The sequence below is a fragment of the Geospiza fortis genome, unplaced genomic scaffold (genome assembly GCF_000277835.1).
Source record: "Geospiza fortis unplaced genomic scaffold, GeoFor_1.0 scaffold258, whole genome shotgun sequence".
Taxonomy (NCBI): Eukaryota; Metazoa; Chordata; class Aves; order Passeriformes; family Thraupidae; genus Geospiza; species Geospiza fortis.
The window spans coordinates 383,803-407,709 of NW_005054602.1; the positions used below are offsets into that span (position 1 = coordinate 383,803).

Consider the following 23,907-nt stretch of genomic DNA (forward strand, 5'->3'; position numbering starts at 1 on the left):
GGGGCCAGGAGCCGAGGAGCTCCCTCGGGGGTGCCCGGCCCGGGGGCGAGGCGGGAGCCGGCCGGCCCGCTCTCTTGGGAGGTCGGCAGCGGCCGGCGTGGAGCTTAGAGCAACCTGCTTTGGTAGAAGGTGTGTCCCTTGCTCATGGCAGTGGATGGAACAAGGTGACCTTTAGTGTCCCTTCTACCCCAAACCAGCTTGTGATTTTGAGAGCGTGGGCTACCGGAATGGTTCGTTGATGGAGCCCCCGATGCACCACTGGACCAGGATGCTCCCATCCCATCGTCCTGTTGCCCTGGCACCTTGCTGGTGGCAGTGGAGTGACCTGGCAAATGGGCTGCCTAAGTATCAGCCTTAACCAAAAAAACTCCATACAACTCATCAGAATGAAAAGGGGTCCATTGCATGCTTGTGTATTGTGTCCCCGATGGTACCAGTGTGGGAGGGTGGGGAACCTGGCACCCCCAGTCAGGTTGGCTGGCACAGGGTGTCACTGCACCATCCATGACTCCTGTGGCAGCAGAGGAGTATTGGCTACAGGGCACTGATGATGGACTCCTTGGAAACACGCCTGGTACCTTTAGTCAGATGTTCTTCCCTACTTCTCCATTTGCCATGACAATGAAAATTATTTCTTTGTGATTGCAGTATTTCAGGCCAGGCTTCTCATGGTGAATTTTCTGTAAGTTGACAAGAGGGTTCACACTTGTTTGCTAAGAGAAAGTCAGCTGAAGAGATGCTCCCTGAGGGATCTTTTAGCACTGTTTAGGACAAGTTGGGTTCTAACCACGTTGGTTGCCAGTTCAGTTGTCATTCAGAGTAACTGGTCTGCTGGCCACATACCAGGTGGTCAGGAGAGGCTGTAACCTCATTTCATTCACTCACCAGGAAGGATGAAGTGTTACTTGTCACTGCAAGTTCACTGATATGCAGTTTGCATATGGCCTTTAGAGTAGGGCAGGCTGTTACTCTACAAACCTTGGCAGAGAGATGAAAAAAAGTTCTCTTCCAGATCTGTATCTCAGCAGAAAAAAAGAATCATCAAAAGTAAAATAAGATATTTTTAGTAACTGCCCATATGTGGATGTCAGTCATTTGGGTGATTATTCATGCAGGAACCATTTGAGCTGTCAGCAGTGGCTTCCCTGTTAAATGTCCCCATCATGGAATTTGGTCTCATCTAACTTTGAATGAACTTCAAGGGCAACGCCAGATGCATTCATTTGGATTAGGGTGGATTTTTTTTTGTATTAGTGACAAATGGAAAGAGGGTTGTGTTCATGATGCTTGCAGAAATGTTAATGTTGTGATGCTGCCTGTTGTGGGCGGCATATTGCTGCTATGGTAATCTGTTTTCTTAAATCGTTACTTTACAATGCTCTTTCTCTGCGTCCTGTGTTTCATAGGGCAGGGCAGTAGGCAAGGAGTGTACTTTTGGGTTCAAGTATGTTTATGCTTTTTGTCTTTTCTCAGGCCCAATCTTTCTCCATTTTTGAGGTGGGACAATACCACCAAGTTGTGCAGTTACCTCTTCCTGTTTGGTTGTGTTTTTCCTGGTAAGAGTTAAAAGCTACAGTGGCCTCAGTCAGTATGGGCATTTTTTGAGATCTGATTTTGAGGAAAAGCAAAGAAATTGAATTCTGATTTTTGTTCCTGTGGCTTTGACAACAATTTGTTCTGCTGGATGCATCTTGGTGTATATATTTTATAAACCCCTCCTACAGCTGGGCCAATGCCCACAGCAGTGGTGGAGGGAAGCAGTGTCCCTTTCACAGTGCAAACTTGTGAGGTTCCAGGAGGAAGCCTATTGTGATGTCCCTGGGTTTCCCCTCAACCCCTGTCCTCCCTCTCCCTCTGCTTGTAAAAAATTATTTACAAGGAATGGCAACAATTGCCCAGAGGTTTTGCTTATTTAATATTCTCCGTCCTCTCAGGATGGAAACTGTAACTCTTCCCATAGCTTCCCTCTAGCTTCTTTTTGCTTTCTCGAGCTGTTTGCTTGCTATTCCTTTCCAAACCCCTTGATATTCCTGCCTTGGTGATGACAAGGGGTGAGGTTTGTGCTCCGCCTGTGATGCTGACAGGCACAAATGTGAGTGGATCCACCCCAGTAGCCAAGGCCAAGCCGCCCTGTGCCTGGCTTCCAGTGCTGGGAGAGTGTGTGCCATGGCTTAGGGTGAACACTCACCTGAGCCCCCTGGCATCTCACTTGCCTCAGCCTCTCCCGGGAAATGTGCGTGGGATTGCAGAGGGTCTTCACAGGGGCTGTGGTTTGTTATTGTAAAAGAAGGGGTTTGTGAGCGGAAAAAAAGTCAGTGCTTGTAAAAGGGGCTGTTGGCTATAATGACCCTCTTACCTGTTCTCCTTTCATGATGCATTACTCTTTCCTGCCTAATGTTGCACATTTTGTCCACCTTCTGGGGTTTTTTCTTAAGTATGAACTACCATGACTATAGAAAACTTTGATTCAAAAGACAAAAACAAAGCAAAAACACAGCAGCAAAACCAGCTCAAACCTCTTTGGAGCAGCAGTCTGTGAACCTTTTGGCTGACACATTTTCTGGAGCTGGGGTGTGTGTGTTTGTGTTGTGTTCCCACTTTACAATTTTCTTTTCCCCCATCCAGATTAGCCAGGCACCTCCAGAAAGTGGCACAGTCTCAGCACAACAACTCGGAATTCACAGAAGATCAAAAGGTGAGTACTGCTGTTTGTTCAGGCAAGGAGCTTGACTCATAGATGTTGATGTGTGTTATGTTTTTTTATCTTGCGGGCGGAGCCTTATGAGACCTTTTTTCCTCCCTCAATATACACAAACAGCAACAGAGCCCAGCGTGGCTGAAACAGTTGCTGTCGTTAGATGTGAGGGATGCTCTGCTGTGCTATCGAATGTCAGGAATGCTGGCCAGTGTCTTTCATAACCTGGGTGTTTCTTTTATTTTGGATTAATATTTGATAACTTACTTATTCAACATTAGCACAATTTATGTCATGAATTCTGAATGCAAAACATCTCGAACTGCAGACACTGAGGGTGTGTGAGGGGGATGAAAGCTTAACATGTAACACCTGACAGGGAAGGGTCCTGGCAGAATACTCCCTAGCAGTCTCTTAGAATGTTATTTGTTTATAATCTTTCAAAATATTGAAATTACTTTACTCCTCCCTCTCCTCAGTTGAAAAGGCTGTTTCTTGTCTCAGCAACATGCTACTGCAGTTCTGTGATGGGATTTAAGTGGACTTATGCACTCAAGCATTTACTGCAAAATAAAATCTTTTGAGATATGAGGCCCTACTAAATTTCCTTGTCTTCTATAAAGGCATGTTTTTCTTAGGAATAAAAAACTAGAGATGTATATTTCCAGATTTTTATGTTAAAAAATCACTTGTTTGAGCAATGCTTTTACCTGAAAATTGATATTTGCTAGCTCAGAGTCTCACCAATGGTAATAGGATGCAAGAGCAATGGAAGCTGTGCTTAGGAATGTCAGTCCTGAAAACGGGTGCTGGCTACAGAAATTCGAGATGAACTTGATGTGTGTGTAAAGAAGCTCAAAGAAATGCACCTTTACATAGACTCTGAAGGAGGTTTGTAGCTGTTTCCTCTATGTGTACCAACATGAAAAGCAAAGACCTGGTCTTCCATGTTCTGCTTACCTTCTGCAAAGATGATAAAGCTCATGAATCCTTTAAACAGAGCCATAATTTTGGAGAAGAATTTGGTCCACTTTTCCTGATTTGTAAGCCATGAGAGCCATGTTAATGTTGGACAGCTGTTTATTCCTTGAATGCTTCTGCTCTCCTTCTCTTGCTGGTAGCTTTCTCCATTATTCTCAGCTAGAGTCATCTTTCCCCTCTGTGGAGACTTTTGAAAATGTAGTTATTTCATGAAGGTGAAGCTGTTAATCTCAATTCTGGAGACATCATCTCCTGTGAGTATGGGAATGATAACCGCACAGGGCTTTACCTCCAGATGTTCCCTGAGTCTTATGAAAAGGACCTTGAACCAGATTGTGGAAGTGAATGAGGTCAGCCATGAGGGAAGGCCTGAGGGGCTCAGGAAATGGAGATGTTTCATGCACAAGTGCTGTCATGTCTTAAGGCAACAATCTTCTGAAAAGAAAAAAGTAATGGGTGGTGGTTTTACATCCCAGCAGAGTGATACCCATTTCTAAAGCTGAAATAATTTATGAAAGAGGATGGCATTTTTTCACTTGCTGGTTTTTGCCAGTCATTATGTGGCTGATGCACTGAATCTTTGAGTCTGTTTATCAAATAGCGGTGCCTGTTTCATTAGCCACATGCACAAATGAATTCCCCAACATTTTGTTGAAAGAACACTTTATCTCCTCTACCATAAGGAATGCTAGTCACAAAAAAAAAAAAAAAAAAGAAAATTGTGAGTGGAGTTTTGCTGTTGCTTAAAAAAAGCACTTAAAACTCTGCACAGCAAAATCTCTGATGTAAAGCTCCATGCTGTGCTTGTCTTCCCTGTTTCTGCAGGAGCTTGTCCAGTATATCATCTATCTAGTCAGTATGACTAATTACTGTCATCACTAATATAATTCACATGGCATGTGGCTGGAGGGCTTGGTGTGTACTGGGTTTGTAAGCATTTTGATTAAATAGAAATGTATGTTCTTTCCCCCTGCCCTTCTAAAAATCAGCTACAAATCAGCAACTTTTGCTCAACTGTTCTCCTGCCAGTGCACCCACCAGCATGCTGAGGCTCTGTATGTTATACAAGAGACACTTTTTTTTTATTTTTAATTTTACTGTGGAAGACTCTGTAACCTTCAGGGTTTGCTTATCTGATGTCACTGGCTAAGGCTACGTGCAGAATTTTGTAGATTGAAAGGCCTTTAAGATGATTATGATTTCCACTGCTTGATCTACCATCAGTGCAGTTTTTTTGTAGATTTTCGGTCAGCTGTTTTCCAAAGGACCATAAATACTGCCGAGAATTATTGTGAGGCATTTTTTACTTGATCTACCCTGGGGGGAAGGTAGGTTTCAGCAGTGATTCCTCTGTAGCAAGGGGATGCTACTTTCTTTACAGCTGCAGGGAAAGGACGAGACTAGATTCAAATCCTCATCCTTATCTGTCTGTATGAACTTTTACCATGTTTTGGTTTATTTCGTGCATCACAGGTGGTGCTACAGTGCAGATATGGCCACACGAAAATTGATGGTGTATTACTTGGTAATGTAATAATACAATCTGTTAATCTAAGAATACTTGACAGATACCACCAGTTTCTTTCCTGGTCATCCTGTGAGCCAGTTATCATTTATCTTCTAATGCATGTATTGTTTATGATAAGAATTCAGGCTTTTAAATAGTTGTATCTCCCATTTTTGCTCCTAAAGAATCAGTTTTGAAGCACTATATGCTGCTTGCCTTGAAAGAGCAGACTACAGATTTTGTTGCTCTCTCCTGTATTTTCAAATTGTGATGGGTTGTCATCTTATAACTATTGCTGGACATAATTCCGTATTTTTCGTTCTCTGTCTTGACTTGGGTAATTGACAGTGCTGGACTCTTCATTAGTGATTGTGAATTTTATTGAAGCATTTCTCTGCAGATCCTGTAAACAGCAAATCATTTTGTTTTGTCTCCCTTCAACAGCTATAAAGAGGCTGTGCAACAGTTTTATCACTGAGAGGCAGCATGTGTGGAATACTAAGAGATGCAGCTCCTGGTGAATTTACCTCAGTCATAACATTTTGAATACTGCTGTTCACTGTTTTACCTCCATTCTCTAAAATTTATGATCATTCATGATCAACCGCTGTGTTTTGTGACAGGAATTGTTCCAGTTAGGTTTGGCTATGTCTATCGGCTTGTCTCCAGCTACAGTTACTCTCACCCAGTTCTCTGTGCAATAAATGTGACCTTTAAAGCCCTCTTCCAACCACAGTTGTTGCTTCTTGTGTAACTGTTTCTGTGCTAGGCTAATTTTTCGTCAGTGTTAGAAAATCCTGCTTTTGAAACAATGATAACTTGCTGAGATACAAGCACTGTTGAACAGTCTTAGTATGATTCATTAAACTACTGGTCTTCTAACAGCCTAAACTCCGGTTAAAGCCAAGCTCTGCTCTGGCTCTGTGTTTGTGCAAACATCTTTGCCTCCATTACAGTTAGCACAGTTCTTACGCAACTCCTCTGAAGAAACCTTGAGTACGAGATCAACTGACTTTTCCCCATTCTAATCATGAGTTTACAATAAACTGAATCTAAACTATTTTAAACTAGCTAAGTTAATTATGGCTTCAGTCTTTCTAATGAGATGCAGAATGTTTTCCCTGTTGCAAAAAGGAGCCTTTGCAGCAGGGATAGTAGCAGCTGAAAATGATAACAGTGTTTAGCTGCATTTTTAACTTTTGGGTTGGGTGTGGTCCCTTAAAGAAATAGTTATGAATAATGCCTGCTGGGAGCCTGCCATATTTCAATAGATTCCATATAAAACCTATTCTTTACTATTTAAGACTCCCAAACTCTGTTCAATTAATCTGTTTCTAGAGCCATTATTGCACTTCAGCTCCCAGGAGCCAGAGGACACACATTTTGTATTGCTCTTTGTTCTGTGAGGGGGTTGCTAGTTCAGGCAGTTTTCAGAACACACAGTTATGAATCTGCAGGATAGGGAATAGTGGAGTTGTTGAATTTACTGGTGAATTTTCATAGGAGATAGGGGCTGAGCAGTGCTTCTGAGACCTCATTTGTGGTGTGCGTTTAGCAAGATACCAGGAGGGGCAGAGCCAGGTGAAAATCTGTTTACGTGTTCTGGTTCTGTGGTGGGGCATGGAGACTGTGTGCTGTGCGCTGGTACCCTGCAAACTCATAGCCCTCTTTTTGTTGTGCAAGTGGAGGAGTTTTGATCTCACAGAGAATGGACATGCTTTTTGCTCAGCAGTCAACACTCAAACCATTGGAACAGCTAGACTTTTGCAAATGCGGGAGCTATAGTCAAACCTCAGAGATTCCCCTCCCTTCCCTAGGGAACCTGTGGACTCCTTTCTTTTACCCGTTATTTCACACCTTCATCTTTAAGAATCTACCTTTGCAGATATATTTTTCCAGATGTTCACAAATAAAAAAAAGGAATTCCTTTTGTTATACTGCAGCTGATGGCTGTAGTGTGTTCTCATTCTAGAGACTGAGAATCTTCTTCTGCAGTACTACTTGGTGTCCTCCCACCCAGCCTGGCAGTACATGTAAACAAATCCACAACACCCACGTATGCAGTGTGGGTCTGAAAGTCTCAAAGTGAGCTCAGGACTCTATGTGCTCTTTTCTGTTTCCAGATACCTGTGTTTTTTCAAGCTGTGCTGGAGATCCACTCATGGGTCTCTGTTGTATAGCAGAATTTATTTTGGAGAGGAGAGAGTTTGTTGACTGAACAATGTGTCCTGTGTTAATAGGCATCACTCGCTGCTTTTTGGGAAGGTGCTCAGAAGAACTAAAGTTTTGAAAGGCTGTCATACAATAGGCAGTAATAAAAAAATATGAAGATGAAAAGTCTGGCCTAGTGCCATGTTGTAACAATGTTAAGGGGAGATGCCAGCTGGGGAGAAATGGCTTCAAAAACTTTGAGCCAGTGGTGGCAGATGAAAATCAGATATCTGAGGCTTTTGCATGCTGCAGCTGTTGGCTCTGCCCTTGAGGTATTGATGTGTGACCTACTTAAGATTCAGCTCCTGAACTCTTTCAACTTCCAATGTGGCCTAAGGTGAACTGAAACTTGAGTCACTTAGTTTGTTGGAATTACTGGGGGCCTAGGAGCAGATTGAGAAGGATTTATGACACCACTTTGCAGGAGAGCCAGAACAGGTGATGGGGGAGGCACCTTTGAAAGCATGCATAGTTTTTATCTGCTGTTACCCACCTCTTGGAGTCCAAAAAATATAACCCTCCTTTTGGACTTGACTGACCCTGCATAGATTGCCAGGTGCCCATACTCTTGAAGTTCTTTTATGCTAGAATTGTGCTGTTGGAAATCTTTTCCTCCCCTTGCATCCAGCTTGTGGAGAAGCTGTTTTTATATTGCCTGATTTAAAAGGAGAGAATGAGTTACAGTTGTGTATTTCAACTTTAGTCTTCCTTCTGGGGGAAAATTTAATTTGAAAATAAACCTCTTTTCTTTGTAGCTTTATTGTTGCTGGTTTTCTTGCCCTACAAATGTTCCATGGAGTATTTTGAATTTATATCTGGCACTTATTTTTCTGCACATTGTCTGAGTTTTTCTTCTCAAAAAGGCTTTAGTCAATGAACAAACTTGTGATGGTCAGGAAAAATACACTGGGCAGTTGTGTCCTCTTCATGTCACTAATGGAAGTCTTAACTCCTCATTTCAGCTGGTAGTAACAGAAACAAATGTGACTTGCTGGAGCATCTTACTTTTTGAGACATAAAAGCTTAAAGCTGTCTTCAAAGCAAGACTCCTTGCAATGTGCTATTCTGAAGCCCTTCCCTGCCTTCTGAAGTTTTAAATGAAAATGAGAAATTACTTCGCAGTTCTGCTTACAGATATTTTAGATTGCTGACAAGTTTAAATTCAGGCATATATTCCATGATTCACTCACAGTTTAAATCTCTTAAAATCACAAAAATAGAGAGTTAGAAAAATAATCTACCTTTAGACTTCCTCTCCCACCAAAACCCACAGGAGTGGGCTGTGGTTTTTTTAGGGCTGAGATACTGGGTTGTTGTAATGTCTGATGTGGGTAGACTTGGTCTGCTGAGGTTGGGAGCTGTAGGCCTGGCTCCTAAAAGGGCAACTCAGCACAAACCACTCAGCACTCAGGTTCTCAGGAGGTAATAGGCTGCTTGGCTTGGATTTTTTTTTTTTTTTTTTTAGTTCTCTATCACCTGAGAGCAGTTGAGTTTATAAACAGTTTATGATGTGCTAGGCATTACTACAGTTTCTGAAGAGTGAATGACCCCCATCTGTGTTGTTGGGCTGTGGGAGGGGAGTTAAGTGGCAGATGTCTTTCATCTATTGTGCTTTCAGTAAATCCTGCTTGTCTATAAAAAAAGCTTCTGATCCTCAGTGGTCTGGTACTGAACAATAGACCTGAAACCTTTGCAAAAAAAAAAAAATCAACTGTTTGTGTTTACATTTTTTAAAAGTGTCAATGTGGACAAATACTATTTTCAGTACTAATTTTTTTTTTCCATTTCAGAAAACCATAGCTAAAATTGCAACATGCTTGGAACTGAGAAGTGCAGCTTTACAGGTATAGCTCTTTTTCCTATCTGACTTCATACTTTAGCACTAAATAACTGTAGAGCTTTTTAAAACTTGTTTACTGTCTTCAGAAATACCCAAACTTCTGAAAATGGAGTGAACACTTGGAATTTCCAGGCTGTTGTCTTGATGGCCCAGGTGACTGCCTTAAGAAAGGCTGAAAGTGCTTATATGACCATCTCTTGGTGCTTGTACAGGAATTTAACTCCACATTTTGTGTCTTTGGTTCTCTGCCTCATTTTCATCCTCCCAAACTGTTTCGTTTCTCTTCCTAACCTGTGTGCAATGTTAAAAAGATCCCTAGAATGACCCTTAGACTTATTCAGCTGCTTCACAAATCATAATAGACCACAAAGAAGAGTGTGTGTGTAGAATAAAAGTTACTTTTTAGCAGTCATGAAACTGGCAGTGCTCTAGGAAAATGTGGGAAAACAATAATTTGTAAATTTCTCTTTGGGCTTTTTTCTGGACTGAAAGTAGATATCATGGGAGTGGATATCATTTTTTCTCAGCACATGCTTATCCCCAAAATGAAAAACAAGTGAGAGAAATTTCCAAGAGACCATGGATGGGGAAGGGATAAATCAAAGACTGAGTTAGTGGATTACCTCTTTGCCAAGAAAGAGTGATGACAGGCAAATTTTGCATCAAGTTACTCCCAGCAGCACTACCAAGTACTTCATGTTGCTGGACAAGATGCTGCCTTCAATTGTCTGAAAGGCTGGGATACAGCATGCTGGACTCATGAGGTTGGGGCTGACTAGTCTCGAGGCTGTGTAGAATTTGAGGAATTATTTGGTTACCTCTACCTGTCATTCTATTTTGATCTTACCTGGGGTGTTTGAAGAATATTTCATTTGCTTGGAGTCACTGTGACTTTGAGGAGAGCCTGCATGTTCAACTATGGAATAGTTTTGTGGGTCAGGTCACATCTGGGAGCAGCAGCACAAGCTGCAGCCATGTCATAACCTGCCAAGCTGGAGGTTATGCAAGACCAGCCTTCCCTGCTGTTGATTCCCTAGCAGTAAGTCAAGGATTTTGTAACCTTTTGAGAGGATACAAGAACTTGTTGCCCACTTCACTTTGGGGAGGTTATGGTTTCTTGGCAGAGGTTAAAGCAGTTAGTGAGTGTTCTCACCTTTTCCTACTCTCCTAACACTAAGGGTATAGCTGCTTTAGTATCCTTACACAGTCTTGCAGAAGGTACCTATTCCCTCTTGGACAAAATCAAGAAAAAAAATCTCATTGGACCTTAAATGTTGAAAACAATGGGCAATCTTAAGGGATGCCAAGGGTGCAATGACAATAATAGGTAAGACCTGACCATCCACTCAGAAGTGAATGTCCAGTGTCAATCCTCTTATTTCCACTACTTTTTATGCCGGCTCTGCCACTTGTCTCAGAAAAAACTAATCTTACCTAACTGTTGGTGAGCTACTTCAGAATTAAAAATTAAGAACTTCTCTGTTGAGTAAGGTAGGCTTACTGAGAACTGTACATGTATGTGCCACAGACAGAGGAGGAAACCATCATCAGAACTGGAGAAAAGAAAGATGGGAATTCCTCTTCTATTTTCAGTGAGTTCTTGGCTGAGTTTTTCAAGCTCATCCTGTGTACTGTAATTTCTGCTAGTGTCACAATGTTGGACACGCGTCTTGAAATGTGAATGTTCCTGTGTGCAGTAAGGAAGAATTTACAACAAGTTGGTTTAAAAATATTTATCTTTCATTAGAGCTTGGAATATTGGATAAGTTTGTTCTTAATAAGTGAGAAGTAACGTAGTCTCTGCCTCACCTGTGAACCTGTCTTTTGTTGGGGAGATTTTTTTGGGGGGATGTAGCTTTGTAGTAACTTGATGTGCTTGAACAAAGGAAGCACCTTGCATCTTATTCTGAGATGAGGAGGGTGCATCTGAAGATCTGACTCTTTCTTTGTACTGTCCTAGTCCACCCAGTCACAGGATGAGTTTAAGCTTGAGGATCTGAAGAAGTTGGAACCAAGTAAGTGGTATCTTTGTATTTTGAGTGGCATTTATCATGACAGGGGAAAACATGACAGTAGGCGGAATACTGACCAACCAACACTGCAGTTCAACAGTGATGCTGGGTTTAGGTGCTTATTCCAACTGTCTGTTACCACACAGAGAAAACTTGATGTGAATTAAGGAATGTAATGTGAGTAATTTAAAAGTACAGTAACCCAAATGTTTTAGATAATATATTCATCTTCATTTTCAAATAAGCAATTTGGGCATTGCTAATTTTTGCACAAAATTGTATTTTAGCTATCAGTCGTACATTGTATAATTTACCTGCACATTTCTTATTTGAACTGTATTTTACCACTTTGTGGTCTTCCTTCTTTCAGCATGACATTTATTTTTTTCTTCTGAAAATATTTAACTTGTGCTCATGGTAGCCAATCACCTATCACCTCCCACTGTAATGCTACCAGACCAGTGAAGGTGAGAGTCAAAGTGAGAATGTGAGTCAGTCTGTGAAGGGTTTTGTGTAATGTTATTTTTTTCCAACTGATCCTGGGTCAGGTCTTGGTATGTCAATCCAGAAATAAGTTTTTCATATAGGAAGTATCTATTTATCTGCTTCATTTTCCTTCCTGTAACACTGACTGCTTTGTTCTCAAAGCATCCTTATGGTTAGAGCTTACACATCTAAGCAATATTATCCTGAATGTTAATATTTCTGCATTTCTCAGGGAACAGGAAACGTGGAAGAACTACTTTCATGCTGATTGAAGTTGGTTTTATTTTGCTTATGACATAATTGTTACATTGAGCAATATGTTGGGGATAAATATGATGGGCAGGCAAGTGTTTCCCCTTCATGAATAGGCTGAGCTTCTCTGCACAGGATCCTAGAGAGGAGCTTGTTAAGAACTGGAGCATTGAGCTAAGCTTCCTTATATCTCTACCAAAACATAGAGTCCAAATGCTTTTAAACTGTTCCTTAAAAGTGCAAAGTGAAGGTGTGTTACAAAACTGCTTGGTCTTATGGGTGAAGACCATAACTCAGGAAGGGATTTAACTGTGTATTGGAATATTCGGTCTTCCTCACACTACATGTTGCATGTCTGGCCTCTGAATTCTGACTTGGGATTTTTCTCTGCAGATTTTGCTGCTCTCTGTTTACAAAGTATTTAAAATGTTGTAATTATTGAATGACTGTGGATTTCAGACTCCATTGTGCAAATGCCCTGTGAGTGACTGAATGATGGAAGAGAGATGGGAATCTTGTCCAAAATTTCAATTATGGTGCAACAGTCCATAATTTGGACTGTTGTTTATCTTGCCCTCCATCACAGAATTGATTTTTAGCTGTCAAAAAAACTGCTTAGCAGTGTGAAGTGCATTCAGCCCACACCTCATACAACAAGCAACTATATTAAAACTAAGGAAGAGTGTGTGGCCATCAGTTTTCAAATACAGTGAGTTATTTTCCATGGAGGAGAATGGGTGCTTCTACAACAACAATTGAACAGTGATGTTCCTAATGCTGCTGTCTTACTTGGACAGTTCTGGCCTCTTTCTTTCTGAATTGTGCCTTTGTTTCGTGGTTTTTAAGTGTATCTCGAATAGAGTAAATCTTAATCAGTCCAATACCAGCCATTTAATAAAATCCACTGTGAAGTGTTTTAATTCGCATGTTGTCAATTTTCTTTTGCATCCCACCAGAAAAAGCTAAAAAATCTGGGCTGGCAATGTAAAGAAGTGATTCCTTTGTTAGGTCAAGCCATTCCATTAGGGTGGAACAAAACAGCTATTCATACAAAACAGCTATTCGCACAATTTGGCTTGTTTTAATTACTTTTGTGCCCTGAAGCTGTCAGAATGGTTTTGGTGTTGTTCTAACAACCAGGACCCTTAGAATTAGTTTTTTCTTTTCCCTTAATCTTGTGCTGTTGAGTTCTAGCTTTTCCTACTTGAACTTCCATTTCATGCAGATTGGAAAGTGAAGCAGTTGGCTACTTCTGTTTGTTTAAAGGATTTGTCACTGAATAATTTGTGCTGGAATAATGCTACAGGAGGTTCCATACATACAAGTGGCTCTGTTGAGTTTGCGTTGTGTGAAGTCATTGTTAACACACTGGATTTCAAATCCATTTCTTTGTCGAAGCTTATACCAATCTTAGAATGCACAGTACAAATGGATGGGCTGGGGCATCCCTTGTGCCTGAGTGATAATTATAAGACAAGTGTGTACTGGATTGTACTGGGGAGTGTGGTGTCTGAATTATTTATATGTTGTTTATTAAAAAAAAAAAGTATAAGTATCAGAAAAAATCACTGTCACAGAGAATCTAAATGGACAGTGGTCTTTACCAAGTTAATGTGTCCTGATCTTCTGATTTATGTTGATAATTTCTTTTGAAATATTTCAAGAAAGAGCCAACTGCTGATAAAATCAGACTATGAGGATGGTGAAGGGCCTTGAGGGGTAGCCTTATGAGGAGTGGCTGCGGTCACTTGATCTGTTCAGGTTGGAGGAGACTGAGGGGAGACATCACTGCTGTTACAACTTTCTCATGAGGGGCAGAGGGAGGGGCAGGCACTGATCTGTGCTCTGTGATGACAGTGACAGGACCTGAGGGAATGGCCTGAAGTTGTCAGGGGAGATTTAGGTTGGGGATCAGGAAAAGGTGCTACACCCAGAGGGTGGTTGGGCACTGGACAAGGATCCCCGGGGAAGTGGTCACAGCACCCACCTGACAGAGTTCAAGAAGTGTTGGGACAATGCTCTCAGGCTCATGGTATGATCCTTGGGGTGTTCTGTGTAGAGCCAGGAGCTGGACTGTGATGATCCTTGAGGGTCTATTGCAGCTCAGGCGATTCTGTGATTCTATGCAAATCAAAGTGACACTGCCCAAAGTCACAAAAGAAAAGGCAACTTCTGTACAAGAGCCTGCAGAACACTATTTAAAAATAGATTTCTGTTGGAAATACAGCACAGATGGAGGCCATGATGCTAGGATCTACCCATTAGTTGCACTTGTGGAGAATTTTCTGGAACTTATGTTCTCAAGCAGCAACATTACAGAGGGGAAAGGCTTTTCTTCCCAGAAGTGAATTGTGTTTTTGAAAATGAAACAGAGATCCAAAAAAGCCCAAACCAACCTTTTAAAGCTTGGATGTCTTACACAGCATTACAAGGGAGATTCCTGTTTGTATTAACCTAATTTTTTTTCCTGTGGTCTGGTATTTTTATTTGAATCAACTGAAGCTCACACTTGTGGCAGATGCAAAGAGGATTTTCCTTTTCCTCAAAGTTTTATTGCTTAGCTTTTTCTCAGTGGCTTTGAATAAGTATTTCACCAGGCTGAGTGCGGTGGACCTGGTGCTTATCCTGTTCATCTTTAAAGGAGCACTTATATTGCTGTTACAACTTTACAAAATTATTTGCTATTGGTGGTGAGACAAGAATTGAAAGCTCTTTGAAAACTTTAGCCACAGCTTTGTGCAGCAAAAGGCAGGAGGTCCTGCTTCTGAGCTGAATATTTGGCACCACATTTGTTTCTGGCAGGACAGGGGTGCTCAGCTTCTGGCAGCAGCAGCACGATTTTAGGTGCTGTATAGCTGTTTGCCTCTTGCCTGGGCTCATGTCAGTAGAGCTCTTTGGGCCCTCTAGTGATGCCTGAAGTGAGTTAGGAGGAGGGTTTTTTTACTTTTAAGGGGACCTGGTTACTAGAAGAGGGGAGTCTAGCACTTATGAACCTTTGGAAAGTGAGAGGAGAGCTACTGTGACATCTATCCCTTCTGTTTAATGTGCCTACAATCTGTAAAAGATCTCACTTCACTGAGGTTTTCCTCCTGGGAATACCCTTTCTGTTTCTGATGTAATGTATCTTTCTAAGAGCTGGGGTATTATGAGAGTAATAAAAATCCCCTTCTTTTCCTGAACCTCAGCAGCATTGGAAGATGACTGTCAGCTGTTGATCAGCTGCTTTTCTGGTGGGAAGTGGCTGTGATTCTTCAGATTCATGTTGAGATGTGCATTAGTGATCCCTGAGAGCAGAAGTCTTTGGAGAGAGAGACATGGCATCAGTTTGTTCTCTCATCAAAGCTCTGACTGAAGGCACTTTAAACCTTTCTCTGTATTTATGTATTGTGACTGGCTGGGATTAGGCACTGATTAACCTCTCATGTTGTAGAACAAAAATCAGAAAAAAAATCAGTATGAGTAAAGACTGGAGAGACTTTTTGGTTTCTTTATAGTTTCCCAGAGGAATAATTTATTCTTAGAGCATTCAGATGGTGTCTGGTAAGCTAATGCAGGAGCCCAGACTGGGTGATGGGAATGTGAAGGCAGACAAGGAAGCTGTCCTGCACTGGCTGAGTTGTAGTGTGCTCAGAGGGGTCTGCCAATGGCTCCTTAAGCATAACTGGTATTTAAGTACCTCTTGATATTTGTATAATCTGAACGTTGTTTGAAAAGAGTTTTGTTTTCATTCAGGAGTCTTCAGGGGTGAATTCCACTGCTCTGAGAGTGCTTATGGTGAAGTGAAGCTCTCTGAGGAGAGTCAGGAGTTTTTCTCTCTGCTCCCCCTACCAGTCCCAGATATTCATTGTCTGGTAGGAGAGTGCCTCTCCTTGCAGGTGTCCTCTTGTAAATTTTTAGGCCCTTTAGCCATCATTAAATACTTATTTCTTTCACACATCTTTGGAAAGAAAGATTCTCTTTCACTGGTAGTTGTGTTTGGAAATGGCAGCTAAAGTTTGGATTACTAAAATGTGAGCAAATTTCCAATATAAACAGCAAAGCCATTCTACATGAAATTCGGAAAGTATAGGTGATGTCTTTGGGGCTTGGTGCCCAGATATTGTACTTTATCTCTCCTGAATTTCACCAATCTGCCCAGACATATGAGGTCAGATAGAAAGAAAACACAAACAAACAAAGGCATCACCACCACCAAACGAAACCCCCAAAACACATGACTGAAGAAGTAGAAAATCTCACCAAAGCTTTGTGCTAGCAGCACACTTGCTCTTCCATGGTGGCTGCCTGAATGTGCACCCACATGTGTCAGCTCTGGAGATCTCATCTGTTTGGAGCTGATGCCAGTAATGCCACCACCCTGCCCTTAATAGCCGCCAAAGATTGCTACCCTCACCCCAGGGGCTGTAGCTTTTTCTCATGATGATTTTGGTTATTGCCACATTTATCTTCTCTGTCTGTGTGGGTGTGGTAGTAGTAATCTTATACTGCAGTTGCAGTTCACCTGTCTGAATGTTACAGTGATATAGGTTTGATCATAGCTGTTCTGGTGTTTAAAATATGAGAGAAGAGGGATGGTTTTTGTATGATCTGATTATTTTAAGAATTTTAGTATTATTATTTGTTTGTGAGGATGCTGTCAGAATGGACATAGCTGTGCAAAGTAGTAGAATTAATGCTGGTTTATGAGTAGGGATTTTTATTTTTTCTATTCTCTGCAGTCTTAAAGAATATCCTCACTTACAATAAGGAGTTCCCCTTTGATGTTCAGCCTGTCCCACTCAGGTAAGAGATAACTTCTTGCGCATCACTTCATGTACAGACAGGTACTTGAAAGGGAGTACAGCTTGGGCCTGGTGTGTACCTAAAACACATTTCCAGAGCCATCTGCTTGCCAGACTGCTTTGTATAAACTGGTTAATAAAATAACTTTAAAACTCCTTTTGTCTAGGTACCACTAAAAATCAAGACAATACTTTTGGTAAAATCAGTACTTGGTACATTCCTGTATCTCTCTGAGATTTCCAATATCATGTCCTGGCTTTAGGCTCTGTGGTTTCTATTGGTCTGAACTCCTGCAATCTCTGTCAAAGTCTGTAGGTAGAGGTAGAAGTTAAGAAGTATGAAATGACATTAAAGAGTGTTGTCCATGCTCACGTGCTGGCTTGTGAATTGGCAGCCAGGTGATGAGTGAGTGTTGGTCTCATTTTTTCTTTCTTGTGTTTTACAGGAAGATTTTAGCACCTGGAGAAGAGGAACACTTGGAGTTTGAAGAGGATGATGAGGACGGAGGAGCTGGAGCAGGGTCTCCAAACTCTTTTCCTGCTAGAGTTCCAGGTAGGGGCACTAGCCTTGCCATGTCAGCCTCTGTAGCATCTCTGAGTTCTGGCTCTAAAAAGCTTCTTTTTCCACCTGTGATTTGAAAAAGCTTGGGTGGGAAGCTACAGGCTCCTGTAAACAAACCCTAATGCTGTACTGGAGAACCACAGGGGTGGCCAGTGAATTTTTTTTCCAGCAAACAGTATCTTACTGTGAAACAGTTGTATGGAGAACCTGTGAGGGTGGTACCATCTACCGCAAGTAATTAGCCTTAATACCGAGTCTGAGTCAGGATTATTCATCCTGGTGCGCATTAACTATGTGAAGCATTTCAAATGTGTTCAAATGTAAATTGTGGCAATGTTTCTCCTGCAAGGAGCAGCACATGTTTCTAGAGATGTGAGAAGTTGTTGCTGCTTATTTTTGTGTTGCATTGTTTGGTGAGACAGTGGCTTAGAGTGAAGCCAGGCTGTGAGAGGAGAAAGAGAGGGTTTTGATTTTCATAGCTGAAGTCCTTGTCCATGTGAAAGTACTTTGTAGAGCCAGCAGATTCTAGAGAAGGTCTTCCTGAAGCTTCAGGTTTTGACAATTTAAATGTTGTATCAGAGGTTCTTTAGTGTTCCTGGTTCCTTCAGTTCCTGGTGAAATTTCTTTGCAGAAGAAGCAAGTTTCTAGTTTCAGAGCTGGCTGGCAAACTTTGTATTTCAGGAATGAGATAATGAGTACAGAAACCAGTACTGGAATAATGGTCAAAAGAGCTGGGGCGTTGCATTACTTATGCCTGGAGAAAACAGATGATATTCAGATGTGATCCCAAGCACAGTGCTGAATATGGCCCCTGCAGGCTGACCTGATGTGGACATGCACAGTCTACAGCTATTCATGCCAAGCTCCCAAAAAGGCTATAATATATTGTGATATTGATGGCTAACATTTGCTGTCTTGATCCTTGTTATTCACCATGATAAATCCATTTATGGAGATGCCTTCTGTCTGTCTCAAGTACAGCAGGAAGACTCAAACAAAAGCAGTTTGCAGCCCTGGGGTGAGCCTTATAAGTGAATTTCCCTATCTGAAACTGACAGAGTTGTGTTGCACTCCTTGCTTTGATGTGCCCTTTATCCATCCGGTACTGTCTAACTGACCATGGTCTTGTCTTCTCCATGCATGACTTCATCGTTATCACATTGCCTCATTCATCTAACCCAGGAGCCAACAAAGGTATGAGAATGTTTTAGTATATGCAGTAATTTCTGTGCTCATGTTCATGTAGCTGTGGTCTTCTTCATCCAGCTCTTGGTGCAATCCTCACAACACAATTTTTGGTAACAATCATACTACTTGGCACCTATCTGTTGGTCTTCATTTGCCTTCAGTAAGGAGAAAAGGGAAGGTCATGTTTGTTGATTCAAGCAGCTCTTTAGCGGTCTTGCTGTACTAATTAAGGTGTTGTGGGTTGTGGTGTAGCCAAGGGTAGGTGTAGCTGGATTTTATTTACTGGAATACACATTTTATGAGATATGTTACACAAAGAGTATTTGCATAGTTAGACTTCTGTGCTGTGTGGAGCTGAACTGACCAATGGCTTGCTGCCTCTAACAGCAAAGGTTTCTTGCCTTTCTCCTGGTTATATATGATTTTATTCCAGTGCTATGCTCTTTTATACACCATTTCACTTTGTGAGCCCAGCAGGAGACTTTTTTCCCCTTTCTCTGAACTGGGATTTGGGAGTGGAGAGCCTGAATGCCTATGTCTTGGTGGCAGTGGGGTGCTGGGCTGGCTCACTGTCCCTGAAACCCACTTGGAGGAGGACACTTTTCATTTGCAGATGCTCCCATCCCCCTCTGGCAGAGATGGCCTGTGGTTGTCTCTAATGTGGCTGCAGCTTTATCCTGAAAGGCCTCAGTGTGAGCCTACTCAGGGGCCCAAGCTGTGGTGGTTGACAGGGGGATGGTGCCCAGCCCAGGAAAGCTGTACCACAGAGAGGGCACTGTCACCTACTCTGGCTGCAGAGGCTCCAGCATAGACCTGCCTGAAGCTGTGGCTCATGTGAGACAGGTTACAGTCAGCTGCTCTAGTCCACTGTTGGCTCTTGCTAGGGCAGGAAGGAAACAGTGTTCCTTGGATACTGTCTGTCCTACTGTTCTCTTGTCTCCTGGAGGTGACTTTGACCCTTCTGTCCATTGCAACTCTGCAATTTCACACATTCTGGAAAGCATTCTTTGAGAACAGAATAATTTCTCTTAAGCCAGAATTTTTATAATAAATACCAGGCTGAGGCATCTTTCAGGTGATTTTTCTGTCAAGTGGGTGGAGTGATGGACAGGAAAGCTGAAGGCTGCAGTTATTCCTGGCTCTTGGGGGCCATGCTGTTTTTAGGAGACAACTAACATATGATGGAGCAAAGGTTTGTGCCAGAAAGAAGACAGGCTTGCTTCTTCCTTCAGTTAGATTGAAATAATAACTCTATATTTGAACATCTCTTCGGGAAGGAAACAGAAAGATTAACTAGAGCATGAGCTGCTTTGCAGAAATGAGGGCTCTCTACTAAGTTTGCTCTCTAACATTTCTCCCATTGCACGCAGAAGCCTTTCCCATTGCTCCAAACCCTGGGCTGAGCTCTGCTGTGCTGTGTTGAGAGGTGTGGACACGGTGCTTTGGAGGCCCTTAATCTCCTCAGGACAGGAAATACAGAAACACACAGCATCAGAGATGGAAATTCAAGTCTTGCACTTGATTCTGAGAGGAGGATTGGATGCAGCAATGCTCATGAAATCTTGCTGAAGTTGAGCCTGTAGTTCTCAGAGCAGAATGCAAGGTGCCTCTTGCAAAGCCAGTCTCTCATAAGACAAAATCTTTGTGGTTCCACAGCTCCTCAAGCAGATGAGAGGAAAAAATTGTGTCAAGAAAGCACCCGTGTTGGACTTGTGAAAGGAAATTATTACATTGTTTATATCTAAAGCCTTAGGATAACTTCTTTTTTTCATTAGAAAATCAAAACTGTAACTCAAACTTGCTTATGAGTCTGAGTATTTTCTATCCTGGTGCTTCTTTATCCAGTAGGGGAGAGGGGCTTGAAGTGTGCCAGTTTTTGCTAAATTCAGCATGAAGTAACCTACTCCATGTTTGATGACAGAACATTATGACTTTTAGTGAGTTTGAACAGTCTGTAGATCTGCACTGTCTTCCTCAACACTGTGAGGATTCATTTATACGGACCACCAAGTTTTGATGCTAAATATTCTTAATGCAGAGCTGGGGACCCTTCCTTTAGCCAGAAGGGAACTTGGGGGATGCAAACGCTTACTTTCCACCCCCCCTCCGCCTCCTTTAAGTAGAGGCCAGTAGCACTTACTTAAGAATCAATTTTCTGGTTCCCTTATGTTCTGTGTGATTTGCAAGAATGCCATTTTCCTCCTTAATCTCCCAGTCTAAATGTTCAATGTGAAGCCAAGTCATGTTCAGTGGAGTTGGACTCCTGATCAAGTGTCTAAACCTCCTGCAACTGCAGATTGAATTCAGCCTCCCAAATTTAATCCTCAAAAATGCTACCAAGTGAGTTCCATGGTTATTCTGTGAAATAACAATTTCAACAATGCTCCCCTCTATTTTTATGGCATTAGTTTTTTATCAGTTGATTTGACTTGAGGCAGTCCTGGGTTTTTTCGGGGGGGCTTTAAAATCTGTCAGAGGAGGTTGTGTGTCTGTGCACAGACATTCCCATAGTGGTGTGTACTACTGGGATAGGAATCTTTGGGTTTCAACCTCCTAAGAACAGCATCTTCCATGAGAGAAGATGGGACAAGTGAGACCTCTACTGTGAGATGGCACCATGGGTTAATAATATGCTTTACTCTTTCCAGGTACTTTATTGCCCAGATTGCCATCTGAACCCGGGATGACGTTACTCACCATCACCATAGAGAAAATTGGTCTGAAAGATGCTGGGCAGTGCATTGATCCTTACATCACAGTCAGTGTAAAGGGTAATGATTTTTGTTCTGCCTCCTCGGTGCTGCTTTGGAGAGAGTGCATTTTCTGAAAGCTCTATGGATTTTTCAGCCTGCTGGGAAAAACATTTGTTGGCACTTCTGTTGTGGATGTAGGGCTTCTGCTTTAATCAAGGGTGAAAAATTCTGTATTTGACAACTACTGGGAGGTGAATATCTGCAAGATACACTTCTCTCTGTGCACTCAGGGGTGGCTTGTCCATGCTGAGAGCTGAGTGACTTTGCCCTACTTCTCCATCATGGCTTCTACAGCTGACTCCTAAGTACAGATCTGCTTGGACTCCCCACACTTATTGGTCTCTGGGCTTTCTGGAGGTGGGGAACCACAGCCCACTGACTCCATTCTTGCCCTCTCATTAAACTAATTTTGTAGTAATACAAATATAATCTTACCAGGGCTTGAGGTTTAGAGGGATGGGTATGAAGCTGGGAAACAAAGCTTGCAAGTGAAATAAAATAAAAAATGTGTTAGCCTGGCTTGTGAAATGCTTCAGCCAAAACCTGATGGGCTGAAAGGCTCCATAAATCTGGAAGAACCTCTCTCTCTGTCAGTCCAGGATAGGCAACATGAGGATTTCTCTGTTTCAGATGGTAACATAATTGGTATCTTTTGAGGCTAAGATTTTTAAAATTCACACTCTTTCTAATGGGAGTATCACTATCCTCCATTTTGCACTTAGCAGGAAGCCTCTGTAGTCCAGCCTGCTTGGCCTTGCCTTGTGTTCTGCTTTACTTTGGGTTCTCTTTACAATTTTTACATGTGGGCAGAGGATTTTTTTTGTTTATCATGTAAAAATCTGTAGCTGAGCCTCTTGTTATTTTTAGTTGTGATAATGACCTTGTATGTGTCCTCTTGAGATATGCTATTGGATACTAAATGTAGGATGAATCACTTGTTAGATGTGTGATCAGTGCTTCTTCCACCAGACATCCTCTGGCAGGAGGAAGGTTCACAGCATCAAATATCCCTTGAATACATACCGGGGCTTGTAAAGCAAACGTTCCTTGTTCATTGCCACTGAATTGTTTGTCTCATTGTACATTGATAAAACTGCTGCTGTAGCTCTCATTTCCCTTCCGGAGTTAAGGGAGACTCTCTATTGCTGGGCTCGCTTTCCCAACAAGTCTCTGTTAACATGATGCTCCCTGTTTCCAAACTCATTTACCTATAAATGGTAGCTGCCAAGTAATGAGGTAGAAAATACGATCAAAAAGTGAGAGTGTGGGCAGGATATGGATGAGTCTGCTAATGGTGTCTTTTGATACTTTTATTTCACAAGGTTTTTGGTTAGGCAAAGTAACTCTGAGCACTCAATTTTTTCACTGTTAGGAGTCTGAAGACACTTAGTAGCTGATTTCCTTGATTTTAAACCAAGCTGCTCTTCTGCATGTTTGGAGTGAGGTTTGTTCCTGATGCAGCAGCATTGGCAATCCCAGCCCATATCATGGATGAAGGGAATCACTGGTGCTCCACAGCCTGAGCCTGAGCTCCAAGTACAACATGTGCACTCCATACCTGTAATCTTGGCCACATTGTTAACAACTTCCTCTGCCAGAGGGAAAGGGATCAGGAATGAGAGGAAAGACAGGACGAATATACCCCTGGAAACAACAGAGGCTTAGTGAGAAATTATTGGCTATGCCAGAGCAGCAAAACCAGGGGCTGGTGCCGAGAGCTGGAGTCCAACCCACAGCCCTACAATGCCTCTGTGGAAAACCCAAGAGGCATAGTCCTTGTATCTAGGGACAAAGCAGGGCACACACAGGATGTGTGAGCTGTGCCAGTTGTGCCCTGCAGACACTGTATGGGGGGGGCTGTCTTTGGTGTGTATCCCACTTGGCCTGGAGCTCTTCTGGAGTCCTTTGTGCACAGGGAATGGAATCTTTTGCTGACAGCAGAAAGAAATGCACTCTTAAAAATAAAAAGAGGGATGACTACAATTTTTTATCTGAAATACTTCTAGAACTTTAGCTGCTTTTGTGTTGTACTCAGAAAGAAAATGAACTGATTGTGAAGGGCTATGATTGCCCCTTTTTTAGGTTTTGTGGAAACATCCAGGTGTGGATTAACTTTTTGTGGCAGGATTTGGTGAGACTTTTAAATGTCTTAAAACTGAACCTTGAACTCTGAGAAGCTTCTGCTATTCTCATGCTCTTTCTTTCCTGCAGATTTGAATGGGATAGATCTGACTCCTGTGCAGGATACTCCTGTGGCTTTGAGGAAGGAGGACACATACGTCCATTTTAATGTGGACATTGAGATTCAGAAACACATTGAAAGACTAACAAAAGGTATGTGGTACCATGTCGACAATGGAGAGAGAGGGGGAAGACTGCCTCGGTGATCAGAATCTGATTTCATTGTGGGATACAAACGCTTATATACAATTTCAGGAAGACGAGTAATGTGTACTACAATGATTAGGGTAAAATCACATACACAAGCTTATGCATATAACAATATCTCTTGCTTGCAGAGTTTAATGGGATTTTCTTTTTCCGGTAAACCCATTTGATTTAATTTTTTTGCGGTCTAGGTCTAATTTTTAAAGTTCCATTTGTTTTTGCCAAGTCATCCTGTTACCAAATCTCTTATG

At 42.0% G+C, this 23,907-nt stretch overlaps 1 protein-coding gene across 1 annotated transcript in view; it reads left to right on the top strand.

Annotated features, from left to right (window-relative positions):
* Positions 1-238: 238 nt before the first annotated feature.
* Positions 239-23,907, top strand: part of AIDA (axin interactor, dorsalization associated) — a 42,025-nt gene continuing 18,356 nt past the window's right edge. The window contains exons 1-9 of the mRNA XM_031064539.1: positions 239-345; positions 2,626-2,695; positions 9,185-9,238; positions 11,195-11,249; positions 16,703-16,766; positions 17,212-17,318; positions 18,510-18,521; positions 21,164-21,286; positions 23,480-23,602. Coding sequence (XP_030920399.1) covers positions 239-345; positions 2,626-2,695; positions 9,185-9,238; positions 11,195-11,249; positions 16,703-16,766; positions 17,212-17,318; positions 18,510-18,521; positions 21,164-21,286; positions 23,480-23,602 — 715 coding nt within the window. The remainder of the gene's footprint in view (positions 346-2,625; positions 2,696-9,184; positions 9,239-11,194; positions 11,250-16,702; positions 16,767-17,211; positions 17,319-18,509; positions 18,522-21,163; positions 21,287-23,479; positions 23,603-23,907) is intronic.